Below are 20493 nucleotides of genomic sequence, written 5' to 3'. Positions count from 1 at the left end.
CAACTTCTGCAAGAGTTTGTGTGCTTAAAGTTGATTAAATATTCCTAAGTACATTAATAATGTTATATGAGGATGTCATGATGAAATAAATGTAATGTGATTGCATTACGGTATTATGTTTTCGCGGACATTGACTTATTGATGTGGACACTTACTGACTTAGCGAACACCACATATTAGATGGTACATATGAGTGATTAATTAGGTTATGCATGATCAAGATGTGACTAAAGTTGAGTTGATAAATGTTACCTCCTTGAGCTTTTGACATTGTGAATAAGCTAAAAGTTCTTAAAATGATTAATTATTACATGTACTTACATCAAATGTGTGTTTATCTATCTTTTAAATCTATATTAGTGCTATCTTTAAAACGTGCATGTTAATGTTATTAGAATGCATTTCAAATGAGAATTTGGTTTCATTTCAGAAAAAGAAATGTTAATATTGTTAATTAAATGATAGCATCTCAATGTGAGTACATGCATTATCTTGAATATTGAAAAATGGAAGTTAGATGGATAATCATGATTGTGAGATTCATGTGTATCATTTCTATATATCCCTGCATTGGGAGGATGCATTTTCTAAGTGGGGAAGGATGTCATAACCCATATTTTATCCACTAAATTTATTGATCATTCTCTTGCCACATGTATTTGTAACATTTGTTAAAATCATTTTTTTTTAATGAAAAGTGGATTCAAACAATAACAAAAATTCAATCAAGAAACCGTTAGAAATTAAGATTGGTTATTGAAACTGCATGAATCGAGATTATGCCAACAAAGGAAAAAACAAAAAAATAGGATCTCCACTTCACGGGCAGGGCACTTGCTATACATTTTTATCCGGGCAATGCACTTGTAAATAGTCTATCTAAATAATGAGTGCCTAGAATGTTCTCCACATATGACAGATCATTCCCATAGGGGATTGGTTTCTACGCTGCCATAGTGATCAGTCATGCTCCAATGCAATGCAAGTTCCTCTTATTCATTGAAATCAAGCTATTTGATTTCCTGTGTATTTTTGCTTTGCTTGAAATGTTATTCTTTACCTCTGAACCATGCTAGTTCATATAAAGAATTTCTTTTTGGTACTATTCTCTCTTAAAACTATTAGGGAATCATGCGGCATTGTAAGATGTTCAGTTGTAATTCTTTACCACTTCCACTGGGTGTTTAGACGCTCGATTGTCCAAAGGAAAGAAATTAAATTCATTTGATTTTTATTCTTATTTTTTTAAATTGTTGATATTAAGTGTGATACTTCATGCACTTGATGGGTATCCAATAGGCTAAGAGACCTTGGAAAGGAAAAACTATGTTGCAGGAAATGAGAATTTTAGCATGAGATGTTTTAGAGGGAATGTGAATTTATGTAAGATCTCATTCCATATGTAGAATTTCATTCCATCTAAGCAATGCCACATCATCAAAAGTGAGAGAATTGCAGAATACAAAAGAGAAACCCTAGTTGACTAGTCAACCATCCATTTAATCATAAGCAAAGAATAACAATAAATATTCATTAATGAAGCATTCGTGGTGTCAATTCAATGATGCTGACCTACACATCATACATCCATGACAAAAACAATATAATTATACATTTGGATGTCAACTTCTGCAAGCATTTGTATGCATAATGATGATTAAATGTTAAATGAGTACATCGATGATGTTATATGTGGTTTTCATTATATTTCATGCTGATTCAATTTATGATGAAATAGATGTAACATAATTGCATTACCTGATTATGTGTTCGTGGATACTGGCCTATTGATGTTGACACTTGTGAACACCACATGTTAGATGGTACATGTGAACGATTATTTATGTTACTCATGACCTAGATGTGATTAATAGATGAGTTGAGAAGTCATAAGTTTAAAGGAAAAATGTTGACTCTTGATATTTAAATTGATCTCATTTAGCTACTAACATTGTGAATGAGCTAAAAGTGTTGCAAGTGCATATGTATGAGTATGGGAGGAAGTGGATATGAAGTACCAACTAGCGGAGTCAAATCAGTGCGATTTCAAGGTATGATAAGTAAGAATAAGTATGTGTGTGATATCATGTGATTTAACGTAATATGTTCCTTAATTTTGAGAATCATTGAGATAAGGAAGTATTTGATTTGATATTTCATTTAATATTTGATTTGAATTACGGTATACGATGGACTAATATTTTGGTATTGTTCATGTCAATGTAACAAAGGGAACGACACATCATAAGAAAGCGGGGAAAGTAGATTTTTTTGTTTGGAAAAGAAAAAAAGGGAAAAATATAGTGTTCTCCCCAAGTGTTGGAGGCATCTTTTGGAGAAGCGTGCACGGAAGAAGCTGCAAGCAGGCTCAAAGTTTAAATTTCTGTTTCATTCCCAGTTCTCCTTCTCCAATATTATTAATAGTGTTATATGATTATTATTGCACTGAAATTATGATGCTGGAAATTGACTTAAGAAATGCATGTCATTCCAGCTATGTGTGTTGCCTTATGAATGTTGAGTGTTTTTGTTGTGCAAGTGATCCACTAGAAATATCTAAACTAGAAATTTAAAAAGTCAACGAAAAAAACAATGTTTCCTACTTGGTCGCCTAGGTGGGCCCCAACCCTCCAAATGTCCTAAAAGGTTAAAAGAGACCACATTTTGGTTGTTTTGTCATTTGTTTGGTTTTGCTAGTGAAGTTGGAGTGTGTTGTAGTTGTCTGGGGTTTTCATTTTGTAAGAAGAGGAGGTGCTTTTTTTGCTTCCAAGAGCTTGAGCAGGGGTTTGAGCTTCCATTTTGTGCACCAAGTATAAAACTCTTTATGCTTCCATTTTCCATTTTTTAAATAGATTTGCAGCTTGAACAGTCTGATTTAAAATAAATAAATAAATTGTTTCAGCTCAGATTTCCATTGCATATTTAAATCTCAAAACAAAGCACAATGAGCAACAGTGGGAGTACCAGTAGTAGTGGTGATGAAGAGGAAAATGTGGTTGGGGTGATGTTGCTAGTAGTGGGACAAGGAAAAGAGCTGATCCTAAATCTGATTTGTTTAAATGCCCTTTCACCATCATGAAAAATTTTGCAAAAGGTCCTTTCAATAGGAAAAACCCTCTCCTCCAATATGTCACACCTAAGCCAAAAGATAAAAAGAATTCAAGAGGGACTAGGATGTGAGATTGCCATGTTTGTCTTGACGATTTTAGGGGCAACTATACAAGGGTGAAGTCACACATTTTAGGAGTTACATGCCATGGATTCAAAGCTTGTCCTAACTTGACTAATGAATGGAGATTAGAATGTCAACGACTGCAGTTAGAGGTTGAAAAGGCGGGGCAAAATTTGAAAATGACATCACCATCTATTCTGTCGCAATCATCTAGGCATATGTCATCTGCCATTGGTACTAGTGGCAGCCCTACTGAGTCTAGAGGGAATAGAAAGATGAGTAGTGGTGACAAGGGCTCGGTGGAAAGTGTGTTTAATGCACAGGCAAAGGAAAAGTGTGAGACATTCATTGGTATATTATTTGTTGCTAATGGTATCCCATATCATGCAGCCCTTTCCACTTATTCTAAACAAATGGTGAAAGATATATTGACTATGAATCACTCATTTGTACCCCCTAGTGAGCATAAGCTACAAACCACCATCCTAGATGAAGAGTACTCAAGGGTTGCTTTGTTGTTTGAGGATATGAAACGCACTTGGGTTAGGACAGGCTGCTTTATTGTGATGGATGTGTAGACCGATGTTAGGCATCGACCACTCATCAATATCATTGTCACATCCCCTGCTGGCTCTTATTTTTGAAAGCCATAGATTGCTCAAGAAAAAAGGATGCAGAATTCCTATTCACTGATTTTGCAACTTGTGTGCAAATCAGCCGATTTGATGATAGAGGGTGCTTAAAGGCACATCTTTTGGACCTCTTGTTGTGTTCGTGCCTTGAACAATGCATGGAAGGACATAGGAAAGATTGAATGAGTGAAACAAGCAGTGTTAGAAGCTAGAGAAGTGCAAATGTTTATATGCAACCACCACACTTCACTTGCTCTATTCAAGTCCTTCTCTAAGGAGGAATTCCTCAAACTAGCCGAGAAAGGATCCTACATTAGGATTTTATGAGGATCATATTAGGCCTATTGTGACACGGAGGTGGAACATGATGAATACCCCACTCCATATGGCAGCCTTTGCTCTAAATCCCAAATGCTAAGCACAGTTGGGTGGAACGGGCCTCCCATGTGATGATCCCAAGATATTGGATGCCTTCACAAGAGCTATTGATAAGATATATTCAGTTCAAGAGACCTCTACTCTTCATGCACAGTTCCTTGACTTCACCAACCTTCATGGCCCAAACTTGGGTAAGCCACAAGTAAGGTTGGATAGAGCGGTTTTGGCACAGAGAGATCCTATTGGATGGTGAGCCTAGCATGAAAGAGACACACTTGAGTTGAAAACAATTGCCACTTGCCTCCTTGCACAGGTTGCTAGTTCCTCAACTGCAGAGAGTAATTGGTACACATATTCATTTATCCACTCCATAAAGAGGAAAAAAGTTACCTCTAAAAGAGCAGAGAAGCTAGTGACGGTGCATCATGCTCTTCAACTTGCGGATCATCAAACTTTAGAGTATAGGAAGACAATAGCTTTGCAGTGGGATGTTGAGCTTGAGGATGTGGCCCAAACAGATGTGGATGACAAAGTACTGAGATTGGTTGGGGCTCCATTAGGTGAGACTACGCTTCCTATGGAGGATGATAGTGAGGACTCTAATTTTGATGGCATGGCGATAGAGGCAGAATAGGAGCAGCAATCTGCTTCATTTTTCTATGTTTTGTTCTCTATGTTGAACTTGAACATGATGATGATACATTGATACTTTATGGCAGCCCTCTAGCCTTTGGACATATTTGGATTTTCAGATTTTTATGATATTGTTCACTACTAAACTTATATTTAAATATTTTTGTTCACATATTGATATGCATATTGACAATTGCGTACTAAAATTGGTTATTATTTCCTAAATGGCATTCAAATGTTGTATATTAAGGATCTATAATGTTTAAATGACATGCTTTGTGCTTAGTTTCATATGAATGACATGTATATTTGCAAATTTCAATGTATTTTGAAATTTCCGTATATAAATATATATAGCCATCCCCGTTTGTCGTCCCCCACGTCCCAAAAATCGCCAAAAAAATTGTAGTCCCGGAAACCCGTCCCACCATCCCTTGCTGTCCCCATCTCGAAAACTCGAGGTAATATAGGAATAAGCAAGATTCTACACCTAGTTGGGTAGAGCCCAATAAGCCAGCCATGTTGTGGATGTATCTAGATATGCTTACGTACGAAGGCGAAATTGAAACCCTTCAAAAGAAGCAATGGTAATAGAGTGAAACAATTATCCTCTTTCGAGAGTAAGAGTAAAGACGAGCTTCAGATGGTACAGTATGTAAGGGGTAGTAAGGAAGTACAAGAGATGACGAGCGGAGGTGAAGGGGATGGTACAAAAGAGAGAATCTTAGAGGCAGAAGGGGTGGCACTAGTAGTAGGCTGATTGGAGAGTGAAAAGATCTCCAATGCCAATTAACTATCACCCGCCGCATATTTGGTCACACCACAAGAAGCAAGACAAATCCATTCGATACACAAGATGGGGCCAACCCCGATCCGCATAACGACATCATGGGGAATCTAAGGGGCAACCCCAGTAGCCTTGGTGGTAAAGGTGCACCTGCATGTAGATTTATTACTCTAATGGACAAAGTTGTGGTCCCTATAGTCAAAGGTGTAGTTCATAAGGTTGAAGGTTCCCCTACAATTAAAGGTTTGGCCTATACGATCGAAGGTTCAATTCCACCTACCATAGGAGTTAAGGATAAAGAAGATGCTACACCTATACACCATGATGTCACAAGCGATGTGGACGTAAATAGAGCAGACGTAATAGGAGGGAGTGTGACACTTGTGCCTCTTGAGAGCATGTGGTTAAGACCAAGCTGGATAGTTTTTTGCACAGGTTTGAGATTAGCGTCAGTGAAATCTCACCCACCTTGCTTATAGTTCAGCAGTTCCGAAGATAGACATCCAACATGAGCCTGAACTTGAGCCCATAGGTGGGGCATCCCTTGGAGACACATTAGGAGAGGAAGTGATTGAAATTAAAGAAGAAAGTGTGCACCAGAGAGACACTTCCTTGCAGTAGACAATGATGACGAAAGATGCTAGCAAAAGAGTAACACAAGATGATGACTACATTAAGATCTCCAAGCCCGACCCGTGAGGTGCCCCAGGATTGATCTTGACGTATTTGGCAAAATTAGAGGGATCTTTTGCAGTAGCACATGGGAGGCTTCACCAAGTAGGTAGAATGGGACCCGTCTCAGTCGAGGTAGAGAGGCTCCTAGAATTCATGACACAGGGTTGATTGCGAGAATTCACAAACTATTTTACAACTCATGGATGGCCACTCACAGAAACATCACAGATGGTTGAGACATGGGGTTGACCGCATACACTGGAGGGATAGGATGGTATCATGTTAAGTATTTAACATGATAATCTCCAGGTCTGGAAGTGCAGGTCGCACTTAATCTTCTCATTCTAGATATCTACGAATGGCTTTATATACTCTCCTTTCCTATTGTGAGGCGGCGACTTTCCAAATTCATTTGCATTGATACTAACCTAACACAATGTGTGTGTTAGTTGCTAATTTTAACTAGTCTTGAAATTGCCGATTCATGACAAAGGTTTATGAAAGCCGACCAAGGATAGGGACATGCCCTTTGAGGGTGACGTCTCTTGGTTTAGATATTTAGAGGGATGGTGATGCAGTTTTGAAGGACACACAAAACACAATTCAATTTGCTCCTTCAAGCATCTATATCCAGTAATAATATTGCAAATAAACTCCCACATAATATTAGATCAAGATTGATTATTCTCAATTGTAATCAGAGTTAAAGAAGTACAGTATTAACCTCCTAAGGAAAGTTGATAAAGTCTGATCAAAGCATAAAATTTGCAGATTATTTACATGGTATCAGAGCTCTGGTAATCAAACCTAGGCTCTGCAAAATTTTAGTAATCAGACTTCGTATACATCAAGCAACTATCTCCTATCTTCTATAGCATACACAATAAGACCCAAGGATAGGTTTAATGGGAAGGAACATTTTGAGGCCTGGAAATTCAGAATCATGATGATTCTTGAAGAGAACGATGTAAAACAATTTGTTGATGGAGCATCCAAACAACCTCCAGTTGAACCTCACAAATCTATCTGGAGCAGAGGAAATAGAAAAGCTATTCAAATCATCTTGGATGGAGTAAAAAATGATATCCTACCTATGCTTACAAAACATCAAACTACCTTTGATATGATGAATGCATTACGAAATGCATATGAAGTAAACAACGCAACTAGGGTTCTCGCACTAAAAAGGCAACTGAATCACATTCAAATAAAGAAAGGAGAATCGATAAATTCTTACTTCTTAAGAGTTGTCGGCATTAAAGATGAACTATCAAGCATAGGATCCATCATTAGTGACATAGAATTAACGCTTATGGCTATAGATGGATTGCCAAATTCATGGGAGACATTTGCACAAGGAATAAATGCCAGAGATAATCTTCCGGACTTTAAACAGACTAAAGAATGATTGTCTTCAAGAGGAATCTAGAAAACTAAAGAAAGGAGGGAAACCAAAAGCAAAAGATGAAGAACTTCACGTTCTTAATACAAACTCCTATAAGGACAAGAAGAAGCATTACAAGAAGAAAAAGGTTAATCAAAAAAATGGAAAACCCAAGAAAGATCTATCTAAAATAAAGTGTTTCAAATGTGAAAAATTTGGGCACTATAGATCTAATTGTCCTGAAAATTCCAAACAACAAGCAAATTGTACAAATGTTATTAGAGAAGAAGATACTTATGATCTTGAAAACCGTGTTTTGTATTCCTCACTATCAAATGAAATTTCAAATAAAGCATGAGTAATTGATAGTGGATCTTCTAGACATATAACAGGATACAAAGAAACTCTAGATTCTTTATCAGAGAAGGTCAACGGTGAAGCTACCATTGGTGATAACTCAGCACACTCCGTTGAAGGAATTGGAAATTGTACTTTAAAACTAAAATCAGCAAATACTCTTCTTCTTAAAGGTGTACTCTATGTACCAGGAATTAAAAGAAACTTAATCTCAATTACAGAACTTGAAGATGATGGGCACAATGTTGCATTCGTGGATGGTAAAGTATTAACTTGGGCTAAGAACTCCTCCATCAAGAAAGAAAAGTTAATTGGTCAAAGAGAAGGATATTTTTATGAATTAAATACAGAACCTGGTCAATCTATTCAAGCCCTGGTTCACGAAGCTGCAGATATAAATGAAATAAGGCATAGAAGATTAGGGCATCTAAATTTCAAAACTTTATCAACTGTGGAGAAGATGGTTACTGGATTACCTAAACTAAATAAAGACCACCCAAGTATTCGCAAAGGGTGTGCTCTGGGTAAGAACACTAGAAGTCCCTTTCATGATAGTACTAGGAAAACAAATAATGTACTAGAATTAATTCATTCAAATTTATGTGGACCTATGTTTGTTCCTTCTCTTGGAGGATTCTGGTACTATATCTTGTTCATTGAGGACTTCTCTAGGAAAACATGAATTTATTTTTTTAAATGCATGGAATCAAAAGAAATCCTACAAAGGTTTAAAGAATTCAAAACATTATGTGAAAATTTTTCAAGGCATAAAATTAAAACCCTTAGAACTAATAATGGAGGAGAATATACCTCAGATTTGTTTATAAGGTTTTGTAAAGAATCAGGGATTAAGAGGGAGTACATTGTTCCTTATAATCCAGAACAAAACGAGGTAGAAGAAAGAAAGAATAGGACAATTATAAAAGCTGCTAAAGCTATGATTTTTGACCAAAATCTAGAATATTATCTTTGGGCAGAAGCCTCTTGTATTGTTGTATATATTCAAAACAGAAGCCCTTGCTCCTATCTTAAAGATAACGCCCCTAAAGAAGTATTTACTAAAGTAAAACCCAATATAAGTCATCTTAGAATTTTTGGGTGTCCTGTATATATCCATATTCCAAAAGAAAAGAGAACCAAGTTAGAACCCTCTGGGAGGAAAGGTATTTTTGTAAGGTATAGTAAAACATCTAAGGCATATAGGATTTTCATACCTGGACAGAAAAATATTGAACTTAGTAGGGATGTAATCTTTGAAGATCTTGCATTCAAAAGAGCCATAAGTTCTGATGAACCTTCTCCTTTACCTAGTTCTGAAAGAAATAGTGAATCTGGGTCCTAGAGGGAGAACATAGAAAAAATAGAAGATGGAATTCAAATTATGAATCTTGAAGAAAATTCAAAGAAAAGACCACTTTGGGCCATTAAAACAGTTGAAGCAGCTCAAGACTTTACTGCAACTTTCGGAACAGTTAAACAAAGCAAAACACCTAAAAGATTCTCTAGTTATACAGCAAACATGAGTGATTTATCCAAAACAAAACCTACCAATTTTTTTAATGCTATTAAACATACAGCTTGGAAAGAAGCCATGACAAAAGAATTCCAATCTATTATGAAAAATGATGTTTGGGAAATTGTTCCAAGACCTAAAGGAAAATCTGCTATTTCTTCCAAGTGGATATTTAAAATAAAGCATGTTGCCGATGGTAGTATTGAGAAGTATAAAGCCAGATTTGTAGCCAGAAGATTTTCTCAGAAAGAAAGAATTGATTATGAAGAAACCTTTGCTCTTGTTGCCAAATATACCTCCGTAAGAGCAGTCTTAGCAATTGCCGCATCAAAGGGATGGAAGGTACATCAGATGGACGTAAAAACAGCATTCCTAAATGGAAAAATTTCAGAAGAAGTATATCTGGAGCAACCAGAAGGATTTGAAACTCATGATTCTAAAGCTTTGTTTGCAAGCTCAAGAAAGCTCTCCATGGGCTTAAACAAGCTCCCAAGGCCTCGTATGAAAGAACTGATAAGTATCTCACCGGCTTAGGATTCTCCAAGAATGAAGCCGATCCCAATTTATATTATAAAAGAAATAAAAATGATATGATAATTCTGATACTGTATGTTGATGATTTACTAATAATAGGTGATAATCATCTCATAGATCGGTACAAGAAAGATCTAACTAGAGAATTTGAGATGAAAAATTTGGGACTCCTTCATTACTTCCTAGGACTGGAAGTACGGCAAAATTCTGACAGTATTATACTAAATCAAGGGAAGTATACATCAGACATTTTAAAGAGATTTGGAATGTGGAATTGCGAACCTATGTCTTCTCCAATGGAGACCAATCTACATAAACTTAAGGAAGCAGCAGCAAAATCACCTTCCATACGTTCTACTCTCTACAAACAAAGGATTGGGTCCCTTATGTACTTAGTAAATACAAAACTGGATATTTGCTATGCAGTTAATGCCTTAAGCCAGTTTATGTGTGAAACTTAGGAGATTCACCTAGTTGTGGTTAAACACATTATGAGATACTTACAAGGCACTCCTAATCTTGGACTCAAATACGAGAAAGTTGCTTTAGACTTACATGGATTCACTGATTCAGATTAGGGTGGAAGTGTTAAAGACAGGAAAAGTACTTCAGGATGTTGTTTCAGCTTAGGATTAGAGATGATATCTTGGATATGCAAAAAACAGTCTTCAGTAGCTCAGAGCTCCACAGAAATTGCAGCAGCGATGGCCTCTCAAAAAGCAGTCTGGCTAAGGAAGTTACTTGTGGGATTATTTGGGCAAGCCATGAATCCTATGATTATTCATTGTGATAATCAGAATTCCATCAAACTCTCAGTGAATACAGTTTTCCATTACAAGTCCAAGCATATTGAAATTCCTTACCATTATGTAAGAGATATGGTAGACAGGAATTCTATAAAATTGGAATACATTTGCACTACAAATCAGACAACAGACATACTCACCAAACCACTATCTACAGTGAAGATAGAACATTTCAGGAGGAGACTCGGTATGGTTGAGTTGTAATCCATTTGTAATCTTTTGATTATTAATGATTAACTATTATGGGCTCCACTATTTGTATTCATTATTTTAGAGGTGACGATTTCTAAAATAATGAACACTTATATATAAAGCATTATGAGAGATGACAATCTCTTAGATAATGTGGTAAACAGTAGAGTTCTACTATAAGATCTAGATGAGTTCAAGATCATATTGTGATGTAGGCATTGCTATGTCTATGAGTCACAATCTGGATAAAAGAATAATTTTAGCATTTTCCAAGTTTATCTTGTATTCTGGTAGATCTTAAACTCAAGATCTCATTGTGACATAGAATTACTAGTTTCTATGAGTCACAACTTGTGTCTTATCACTAGTAGCAGTGATTTGTCATATCACAGGTTTAGTAATATGACAATGTATTATGTGTTCTATAATACCATATACTAAGAAGATTCAGAGAGATATAGAGTATTAATTATTGCTTATTTATCTGTATTGATGTTGCTAGATATAATATCTCTCTGTATGATTATCAAGTTAAGAGGGAGTGTTAAGTATTTAACATGATAATCTCCAGGTCTAGAAGTGCAGGTCGCACTTAATCTTCTCATTCTAGATATCTACAAATGGCTTTATATACTCTCCTTCTTTCCTATTGTGAGGCAGCGACTTTCCAGATTAATTTGCATTGATACTAACCTAACACAATGTATGTGTTGCTAATTTTAACTAGTCTTGAAATCGTCGATTCATGAGAAAGGTTTATGAAAGCCGACCAAGGATAGGGACATGTCCTTTGAGGGTGACGTCTCTTTGTTTAGATATTTAGAGGGATGATGATGCAGTTTTGAAGGACACACAAAACACAATTCAGTCTGCTCCTTCAAGCATCTATATCCAGTAATAATATTGCAGATAAACTCCCACATAATATCAGATCAAGATTGATTATTCTCAGTTGTAATCAGAGTTAAAGAAGTACAGTATTAACCTCCTAAGGATAGTTGATGAAGTCTGATCAAAGCATAAAATTTGCAGATTATTTACACATCATAGGCGAACTGCACAGCATGAAGCATGTATTCAGAAAAAATATTCTGCAACTCCAAAGAGTTACGCAGTACAGGGGGAAGGAAGAGGAGCACGCATTGGTAGTAAAGCAGGAGATAGTCACCAAGGAGGAGGTCATGGAACAGGAAATAAATACTACTGCCCTGGAGGAATAATTAGAGCACAAGCAAGTGGTGTGATCATGGAATGAGACACGAGTTAAGAGATAGAGGGGGATGGTTGGGAGCCACTCTGGGAGAGCTTGAGAGCACAAAGAGAGATCTGGTGGACGCTGTCAAACTAGTTAGTCACTTGATAAAAACATCTGACAGAAAAACGTAACCTGTGACTTCTTAGTTAGAAGCTTCCCGGGCCGATGTCCTCAACCACTCTATGGGTGTCCTCTCACCTCACATGCCAATAGTTGTAATTATCGCAGTACATCAGCCCGTTTTTGTTATGTCCACTGGAAGATAACTGCTTTTGGAGGGGGACAATGTTGGCTGCGACTTTGCCAATTATAATAAACTATGTTTTGTTATGTAAAAAGCAATATAATGACAACTAAGGTATCGGATAGTTGTATGGAACCAACGGTTGGCATTTTTAACCAACTGTCGAATACTTTTTATTGTGGGCTGGTATAGGGAACAAGGACTACAATTGTATAGACATTACATGGAAATTAAAGCTATATCTCTCTGCCAATTTCTTGTATTATGTGTTTTATCTGAATAGATATGTTGTATGAGTTCTGTTCATAATCCTGTTTGCTCAGAGTATTAAACATATACCCTATAGGGAGTAAACAGCCAAGTACTCTCCAACACATGGCCAGACTTGGTGTGGGAGTCTCGATGACTTGGCTTGGCCAGCTCAGAGACTCAAAAATTTGGTGTCTTGTAGAGTACTTGCAGCATCTTCAAAGCATTGTCCAAACTCAAAATCAATGCAAATAAAGAGGGCAAGGGTACAAGCTACCACCTCATCCCCTTGTCCCCGAACATCTCTAACACAGAGTTGGTCATTGGGGACACATCTTTGTGGACCACTAAGTTTTAAGTTTAATGGTGATTGACAACCTCTGTTAATGTTCTCAGTCCGTCTAGGATTGGGTGTACTGAAGTAAATGCAATGAGTGCCTTCCAAGCAAAAAATTGCCTGTAGAAGAGGGATGGCAAAAGTCTCAGATGAAAGGGGCATCAATGCTAACTATTGAAGCATTCCAAATGGTGTCAACTGTCAAGCAATGACTGGAAAATAAATATCATACAGAAATAAAGGATCTTGAAATCTCATAGCAACATAATAACATAGCAGAACAGGAAGCACAATGGCAGAACTAGCAGCTGATTGATACACAGAGAAGTTTGGCAAGATGCTTTAGACACATCATCTTCCCGCCACGGCAATAATGCTAGATTAGAACACACAAAAATTAAAGAGCTTTACCTTCATAAAAAATTGCAATACTGAAGATCAAAATGAAAAGATACTGTTGTGCATTCAAAATCTGTCTTTGTGACATTCTAAAATGCATTTTTCAAGGTTACATTAAAAAGAAGAACACTAAAGAACCTAGAGTGTGATATAGGAAAGAGAAAGGAAATTTCTCTTTTAGGCAGAAAAGAGATACTTACATTTAATTTTGAAAATTCATGTGTTATATTTTTTGTCTTGGAAAAGTTAACACCAAATAATGTTGGCATCTCAAAAAGAAGAATTCCAAGTGTAGGGTTTGTGAATCCCAATTTACCATTTGCCAGATACAAACAGTCAAACCTAAATAAAATAAATCCTAGAGCTTATCAAAGTTATGATAGTCCTACATTCATTACCATGGTCATGGATCCTCACCACCATAATTTAACACAAAGAGAAGAGCATGATATTTGCATACCTCTGCAAGCCTATCTTCACATATACGAAGAAGAGCAATGGCCTTCAAACTAATGCGTGGACAGTTTTTATTATTAGCAAATGCTATAAGGCAGTTTACGCAGTCCATGAAGCAATCCCCAACAACCTGATCAAAGTGTTCAAGGATCACTGCAACAACAGCATATTAGTGTCCCGTTCTGTGTAATATTAAAGGACATGAAATTTATATATTAATCAAAATGATAGGGAAAGCATAACAAGAATCTATCGCAAAACTGAGCATTATTTTATCATGCCTTGCTCAACATTCTCAAAGGCACTTTCTGCAATTGATTCTGATTCGTCATCAGCAGCCGCTGTAAATATCATAAAGACACTCCTCCAACCAGATTTAATGCTTCCAACCTTTGATTTGATCATCTGATTCAAAACAACTTGTCAGTTAATGGCTGTCTAAGAACTAAGACAGCGAATGAACTACTACATTAGCTGACACATCTAAATTTATCTTGTACATAAACAGATCATTGACATGTTTGAGGTCAATGAACATTGTACATGCACTAACCTGAACAATACAATCTACAATGAGTGTACGAATAGTTGCATTTCTGTTGTTGCGCATGAGAATAACAAATGGTTTCAAGATATCATTCTGGAAGGTGAATTTAGCAAGTTCTTCCCTTTCCAAATACTTTATTCCAAGCTGCCTTAGTGAGTCAATTGCATACATGGAAATCTTCTCGTCATGGTGACTTCCAGCAGAGATAAAGTGATGTGAGAGAACAGACCATATTCTTGCCCAAACCTGACACGAAGGAAAAAGAGATTTTTAACCATAATGTAAGGACAAAAAGTTTAGGTGGCTTCGAAAACTTCAATATCATAGAACAAGATAGCTTAAAGTCTTCTTACTAAAATAAGGTATGCTATGAAGTCTCACCATACGTATCCGAGCCATATTGTAGTAGCTTATTTCAACAAGTTTCTGCAGGCTAAAAACTCGTGCAGGTGTTTGTTTTAATTCCTCTGCAGAGACACCACATAAGGCTGTGAAGAATTCTACAATTGAATCACTTGGCAACTTCACACTATTCACAAACACCTGTTCAGTTGGTTTGCCAGTGAGATCTCTCAATGACTGAAGCAAAGCATCCCTGGATATCTGATTTGAACCATACATAACTGTTGCAGCCATGGAAGGTGTGGAAGTGATATACTCCAGCCTAGATACACATTCTAAAACAGCATTCCAAGTGTCCTGCAAGGCATATGTCTCGGTGTCACACAAGGTCAACAGCATCCGTAAAGCCTCCACATTTTTGCTCCTCATCTCCTTTGGCGCATGCAGAAATGTAAATCTGAAATAACAATAGTATACAACAAATATCAATTATATCCATATTTCAAGGTACCAAATTAAATTCTAATCATCTTTGTTTGATTCCTAAACTCAAAATCCAAAATAAGGCCCAAATATTCGTACAAGCAAATCTAGGCAGATATAAACGAGCTTACAGTAAGTGAATACATGGTTAAGAATTTGAATTTTTCACAGCTGAACATATTATCATCTATGTGGATACAACTGCGTTAAGCTTTTAGATTCAAACATTTCAGGAGTCCCTTGAGACCCTATTCAGAGAATCATAAGGACATGCATAGGAAAATCAATTCCCTTATACATTCAGATAATGACAGTCAGATCAAAAAATACATATAAAGACAGAAAATATTGTGTCAAAATGTAATTTTCTTTGTTCTAACCTTACTAAGGATGTCAAGAAAGCATATCGCATTGTATCCATTCCAAGAACCCTTGTAAGATGGATACCAAATTTAAAGCCCTCCATGCAAAGCAGGACTCTAGGTTTGTTATCACTATCCTCCATAGTTACAGAAAATGCCGCAAGTAAGGGCCATCCTACAGCCTCAAGCATAGGTTTTACAAGTTCCATTTGATGAGCAGTGTAAAACACTCCCCTCTTTGTACCACCCTCCTTAAAAAATGCTTGTGTACGCTTAACAATTTCCTCACTTTCTTTCTTCGTGTCATCTGTCCCATTTCTTCTTGGCATTGCCAAATTCAGAATGTTAACAATTCGGCCTCTCTCTTCAGTGTCTGGCTTTTGCCTAGTACTTTTACCTGAATCAACATTATCATTCTTCAACTTTATCTCCTCTTTCAGTATAGAATCATAAATCTCTTCCAAAAGCTCCTTGGGAGCACATTCTTCTGCATCAGTCGTTGAGTTCATCCTGACAAAATCTGCTTTTGACATTTTTGACCTTACCATAGGATTATGTGCATCTGTATTTAGCATTATAACTGCATATGCAAGCACATAAGCTGTATCAGCGTTCTTGAAGAGTCCTGGATTATCATGACAATACCTGTCCACAGTAAACCACCAATGTCATTCATTAGTAAGGTAATGTATAATCTGCTAGTCAAAGACCTTTATAAGAACTTATCCAAAATGCTGAGATGATAAAATCGCCACAAAAGAAAAAACTCTTTTGGGAGCATGAGATCTGTGACATTTACCGTTCAGCGAATTTCTCCATGATACGATCAATCTTTTGAGCTTCCCCAGGCAAGCGAAACCCTTTGAGAAACTCACGTATTGCCCTATCAAATTTCATGCTACCAAAGTTCATTGAATCCACATATGCATGCATAACAGCAAGTGGGAATTCCTCATGCTGTCCCAAATAATCACCGACCATTCCCTATAACATACAATAAGAAGTTTACTATGCCTGGAAAAATATAAATTCAAGTTTAACGCTTATTAAAAAGTAATTAGTACAAACCTTATCCAGGCCAGGCATTGTACGTAGAAAATGTGCGATAGAGGAAGGTGTGTTCTCAACCAGCATATTAGACACTAGATAGTGAACACCTTTTTCAGCATTCCGATTGAACTGAACAAAGATTAAAATATTTGAATCATAATAGATTTCTTGTTCAATAATCAAATTCTACCACACAAAGTAATTACTTCCTGGTACATTCAAGCATAAACTCAACTATGCATCCATACCAAGTTTATTGTGTATCATTTTTTTCATTTTATTAGAAAAATTATTTTAACATATAGTTTTGCAAAAGTGCACTAGAGTTTTCCTTTAGAATTAGTTTGCTGATTAAAAATACACAATCACCTCTGCAATGGCAGTCTCCATTGTTGATTTGTGAGCCTTGGCCTTTTCAAACTGACTAGGTATATCCTCTCGGCTCCTAACCTCATCATTTGGGGCACTTGAGGCTGCACTTGTCTTATTTTCAGAAAATGAGCCATCTATTGCATGCTCTTTTGACACTTGATGAGCATTTGTCCATTCAACTAGTGATTTTAGAACATTCACCAAACACTGCCCAACAATACAAAATAGTTAAAAATAGAAACTTTACAAATGACAAGGAATTAAGTTTTATCTTCAGACTATCCTCTCAGAAATTCCAATAAGTAAATCATATAAAAATAATACCTGTAGTGATGAAGATTTTATGGATGAGTCCTGTGCAAGGGTTATGGATCTGGGATCTGCATTCAGCGTACCTTGTGCAATCCTTGACAGAGCATTTACCTCCAACATATTTAAATACAATCAGCATTTTATTCATATGAGAGTTAAAAAGTGGACATTTCATATTTGATGATGTCTAAATTAATAATGTGACATTATGCATTAAACAACTACAAAAGTAATCAAAAGATTAAAAATTGCCATTATCAAACTTCTAAAACAGTTATTATTTGCTTACCATACGCTCAAACAGGTTGATTGCTGCTAAATCGCAATCATAATTAACAAATATATCTGCTAGCATCTGTGAGTCCTTACAGACTTTATCAAGCATCCTGTCAAATAAGTTCAGATAAGAAATTAATTTTACTTCCAAAATGGAAACATCTAATGAATTCATATGTCAAGAATGAATCAATCTCGACAGATAGTCCTTGTAATTCCTCGATTCCCCTTTCTAGAAAATTTGGATTCCAATGGATATAAATAATGAAACAAATAGCGAAGTTGACAGGTAACTAGATAACCTGTACTTATTGTGTTGATGTTTTGTAGCTTCACTCAAATAAACTGTAGCACATATATATATATATATATATATATATATATATATATATATATATATATATATATATATATATATATATATATATATATATATATATTTGATTAATTATAAGATTCTGATTATGTTAATGAACATACATGTCCCATGAAGTGACATGTCTATTCTTTATTCACTTTCTTATATATATAAGAGGTCGCTGCCATTTGGAATACACATACCATAGACCAGCAGTGCTTAGTACATTTGCAGGGATCCTTCATGAAAATCAACATGGTATCAGAGCCTAACTGCAAATGTATTATAAAAGATTGAATATATTAAGAAATAAATGTAAAATATTAAATATGCATCACAAAGCATAGGCTACAGAAATTATTCAGAAAATTTGCAGTCGGATTTATAAAGTTTCCTTCCAAGATAAATAAATTTATAAGGAGTTGTATTTTTTTGTCTGAGGACAAAGTGCGGCCGCTTAATCTCCCAAGGTAAATGAAAATTAAAGCAAAATTCTTGTGTGTCAATAATTGTGGGTCCGGAAATGAATTTGGTTAACAGTTCATAAATTATGGTAGAAATTTATGAAGAGGATCATTTTGTCATTATTGGTTATCATAAATATTAAAACTCATGATCCTTGGCACTGTTACTTCAAAGTGTCGTGTTTGGCCTTGATGAAATATTGGGAGGCTTTCCTATACCAACCATTTATCTAGGAAATTTTTTATTCTCTGTCTGAACCTTGCTGCTAAAGATTATTGGCCCAATGATTATGCACATGTAAATCAAGTTGCTGGAGATAGAGATGCCTGAACTGGTGTTTTTTTTTTACCAAAGAACATCACCGGATATAGAATGTTAAAACAAGAACCTCATCTGCGAATGTCAGTACTGAGTTCGCAGTAACGCCAAATTTGCAAAGGGAAAAGAGGGGTCCTTTCACTCTGACCGAAGGCCATTAAAAAGCAGCAGAGTGAACATTGGAAGATGCGAGAAGAACCATGTACAACATCGAAGATGACAATAAACAAGGTGGGTACAAACCTTAACACGTCGCCCTCCACTAATTGCGACAGTCATTTCATTCCAACAAAGAGATACCCACCATTCAATTGGTCGGGGAGGCATCAATTAAGTGAGAACGGTCCCACCTATAAGGAGAATGAAAGAGTTTGAACGAATATAGAATTGGCAAGAGTGAAACCCTGGGCATGTCCAAGGGAATACATACACTATACATCCTGATCACATTTTGTTGAGTATAAAAGATATATTGAGTTCTATTTCTTCACATTATTTTATGACGCATCAGATTCTTTCATGCGGTTTTATGCGGATATATATATATATATATATATATATAATGCTTTTCATATATAACTATAAAGTGACATTATATACGATAAGATGTAAATTAAAATATATATAGAAGATGGAATTTTTATTTTTTTTTAATTTACATCTTATCGTTTATAATGTCACTTTATATTTATATAAGAAAAGCATTATATATATATATATGTGTGTGTGTGTGTGTGTGTGTGTGTGTGTGTGTGTGTGTGTGTGTATTATGAATCTCATCAAATGCATATAGAAATGGTTCAATAATCTTGGAAATAGAGGTACTTTCTATATTAAGGAATTGATTCAATTATTATTATGCATATATGTTTAAAGCATAATTAGTCTCTCTCTTATTTGCTTTTTAATGCGTACTATAAACGAGCTATGTGCCTTGATCTTTTCTTCGGAGAATGTTATTGCAAGAAGGAGATTGAGATTCAGAGGGAGCCTGACATTTCATTGGAAGCACATTGAAAGAGAGGGAGCAAATAGAGGGTATGATTCAATTAACCTTTGGTGATCTTGATCATATTGATTCAGAGGGAGTAAACCGTGTTGTGATGGATTCTCCAATGATCAATAAATTATAGCGGTCAAGAGGATTGTGATTCATGAATATACCTCGTGATTATATAATTTTTATGGGCCTACCCCCTGTGTACATCACGAGGAAGTGACAACTTCCAAATGATTATCACTTGTATTTGCAGAAGTTATTGAAAGGTGATGATATTACAATAACTTATTTTTTCTATTATGATGGATATCTTACGATGTATATGCAAATCATAATAGGCTATACTTTGCACAATAGATATTTATATGGTAAGCATAATGAGAATGCGTGTGCACATACCTCATAAACACTTTGAGTACATGGTGAATGTTATGCAAATTGATGTTCAAGGAGGCCATTTACATAGAGTGCTTGGTGAATGTCATGTGACTTGATGCTCTGGAAGGCCATTACTCACAAAGTACTTGGTGAATATCATGCAACTTGATGTTCTGGAAGGCCATTACTCACAATATTTGGTGAACATCATGCATCTCAACATTCTG

General features: G+C 35.9%; 1 protein-coding gene across 1 annotated transcript in view; it reads right to left on the bottom strand.

Annotated features, from left to right (window-relative positions):
• ATMIN7 (HOPM interactor 7) overlaps positions 1-20493 on the bottom strand; it is a 114348-nt gene that overhangs the window by 53112 nt on the left and 40743 nt on the right. Inside the window, exons 16-25 of the mRNA XM_089814033.1 lie at positions 17761-17857; positions 17484-17582; positions 17157-17366; positions 16806-16916; positions 16537-16721; positions 15756-16382; positions 14932-15349; positions 14557-14796; positions 14285-14408; positions 14008-14156 (exon numbers count right to left, since the gene is read on the bottom strand). Coding sequence (XP_089670159.1) covers positions 14008-14156; positions 14285-14408; positions 14557-14796; positions 14932-15349; positions 15756-16382; positions 16537-16721; positions 16806-16916; positions 17157-17366; positions 17484-17582; positions 17761-17857 — 2260 coding nt within the window. The remainder of the gene's footprint in view (positions 1-14007; positions 14157-14284; positions 14409-14556; positions 14797-14931; positions 15350-15755; positions 16383-16536; positions 16722-16805; positions 16917-17156; positions 17367-17483; positions 17583-17760; positions 17858-20493) is intronic.

This window comes from Cupressus sempervirens, chromosome 2 (genome assembly GCF_028749045.1).
Source record: "Cupressus sempervirens isolate cs-2001-9-10 chromosome 2, ASM2874904v1, whole genome shotgun sequence".
In the NCBI taxonomy this organism is placed as follows: Eukaryota; Viridiplantae; Streptophyta; class Pinopsida; order Cupressales; family Cupressaceae; genus Cupressus; species Cupressus sempervirens.
The sequence above is the reverse complement of the archived record's forward strand: the minus strand, read 5'-3'. Positions and strand labels throughout refer to the sequence as shown.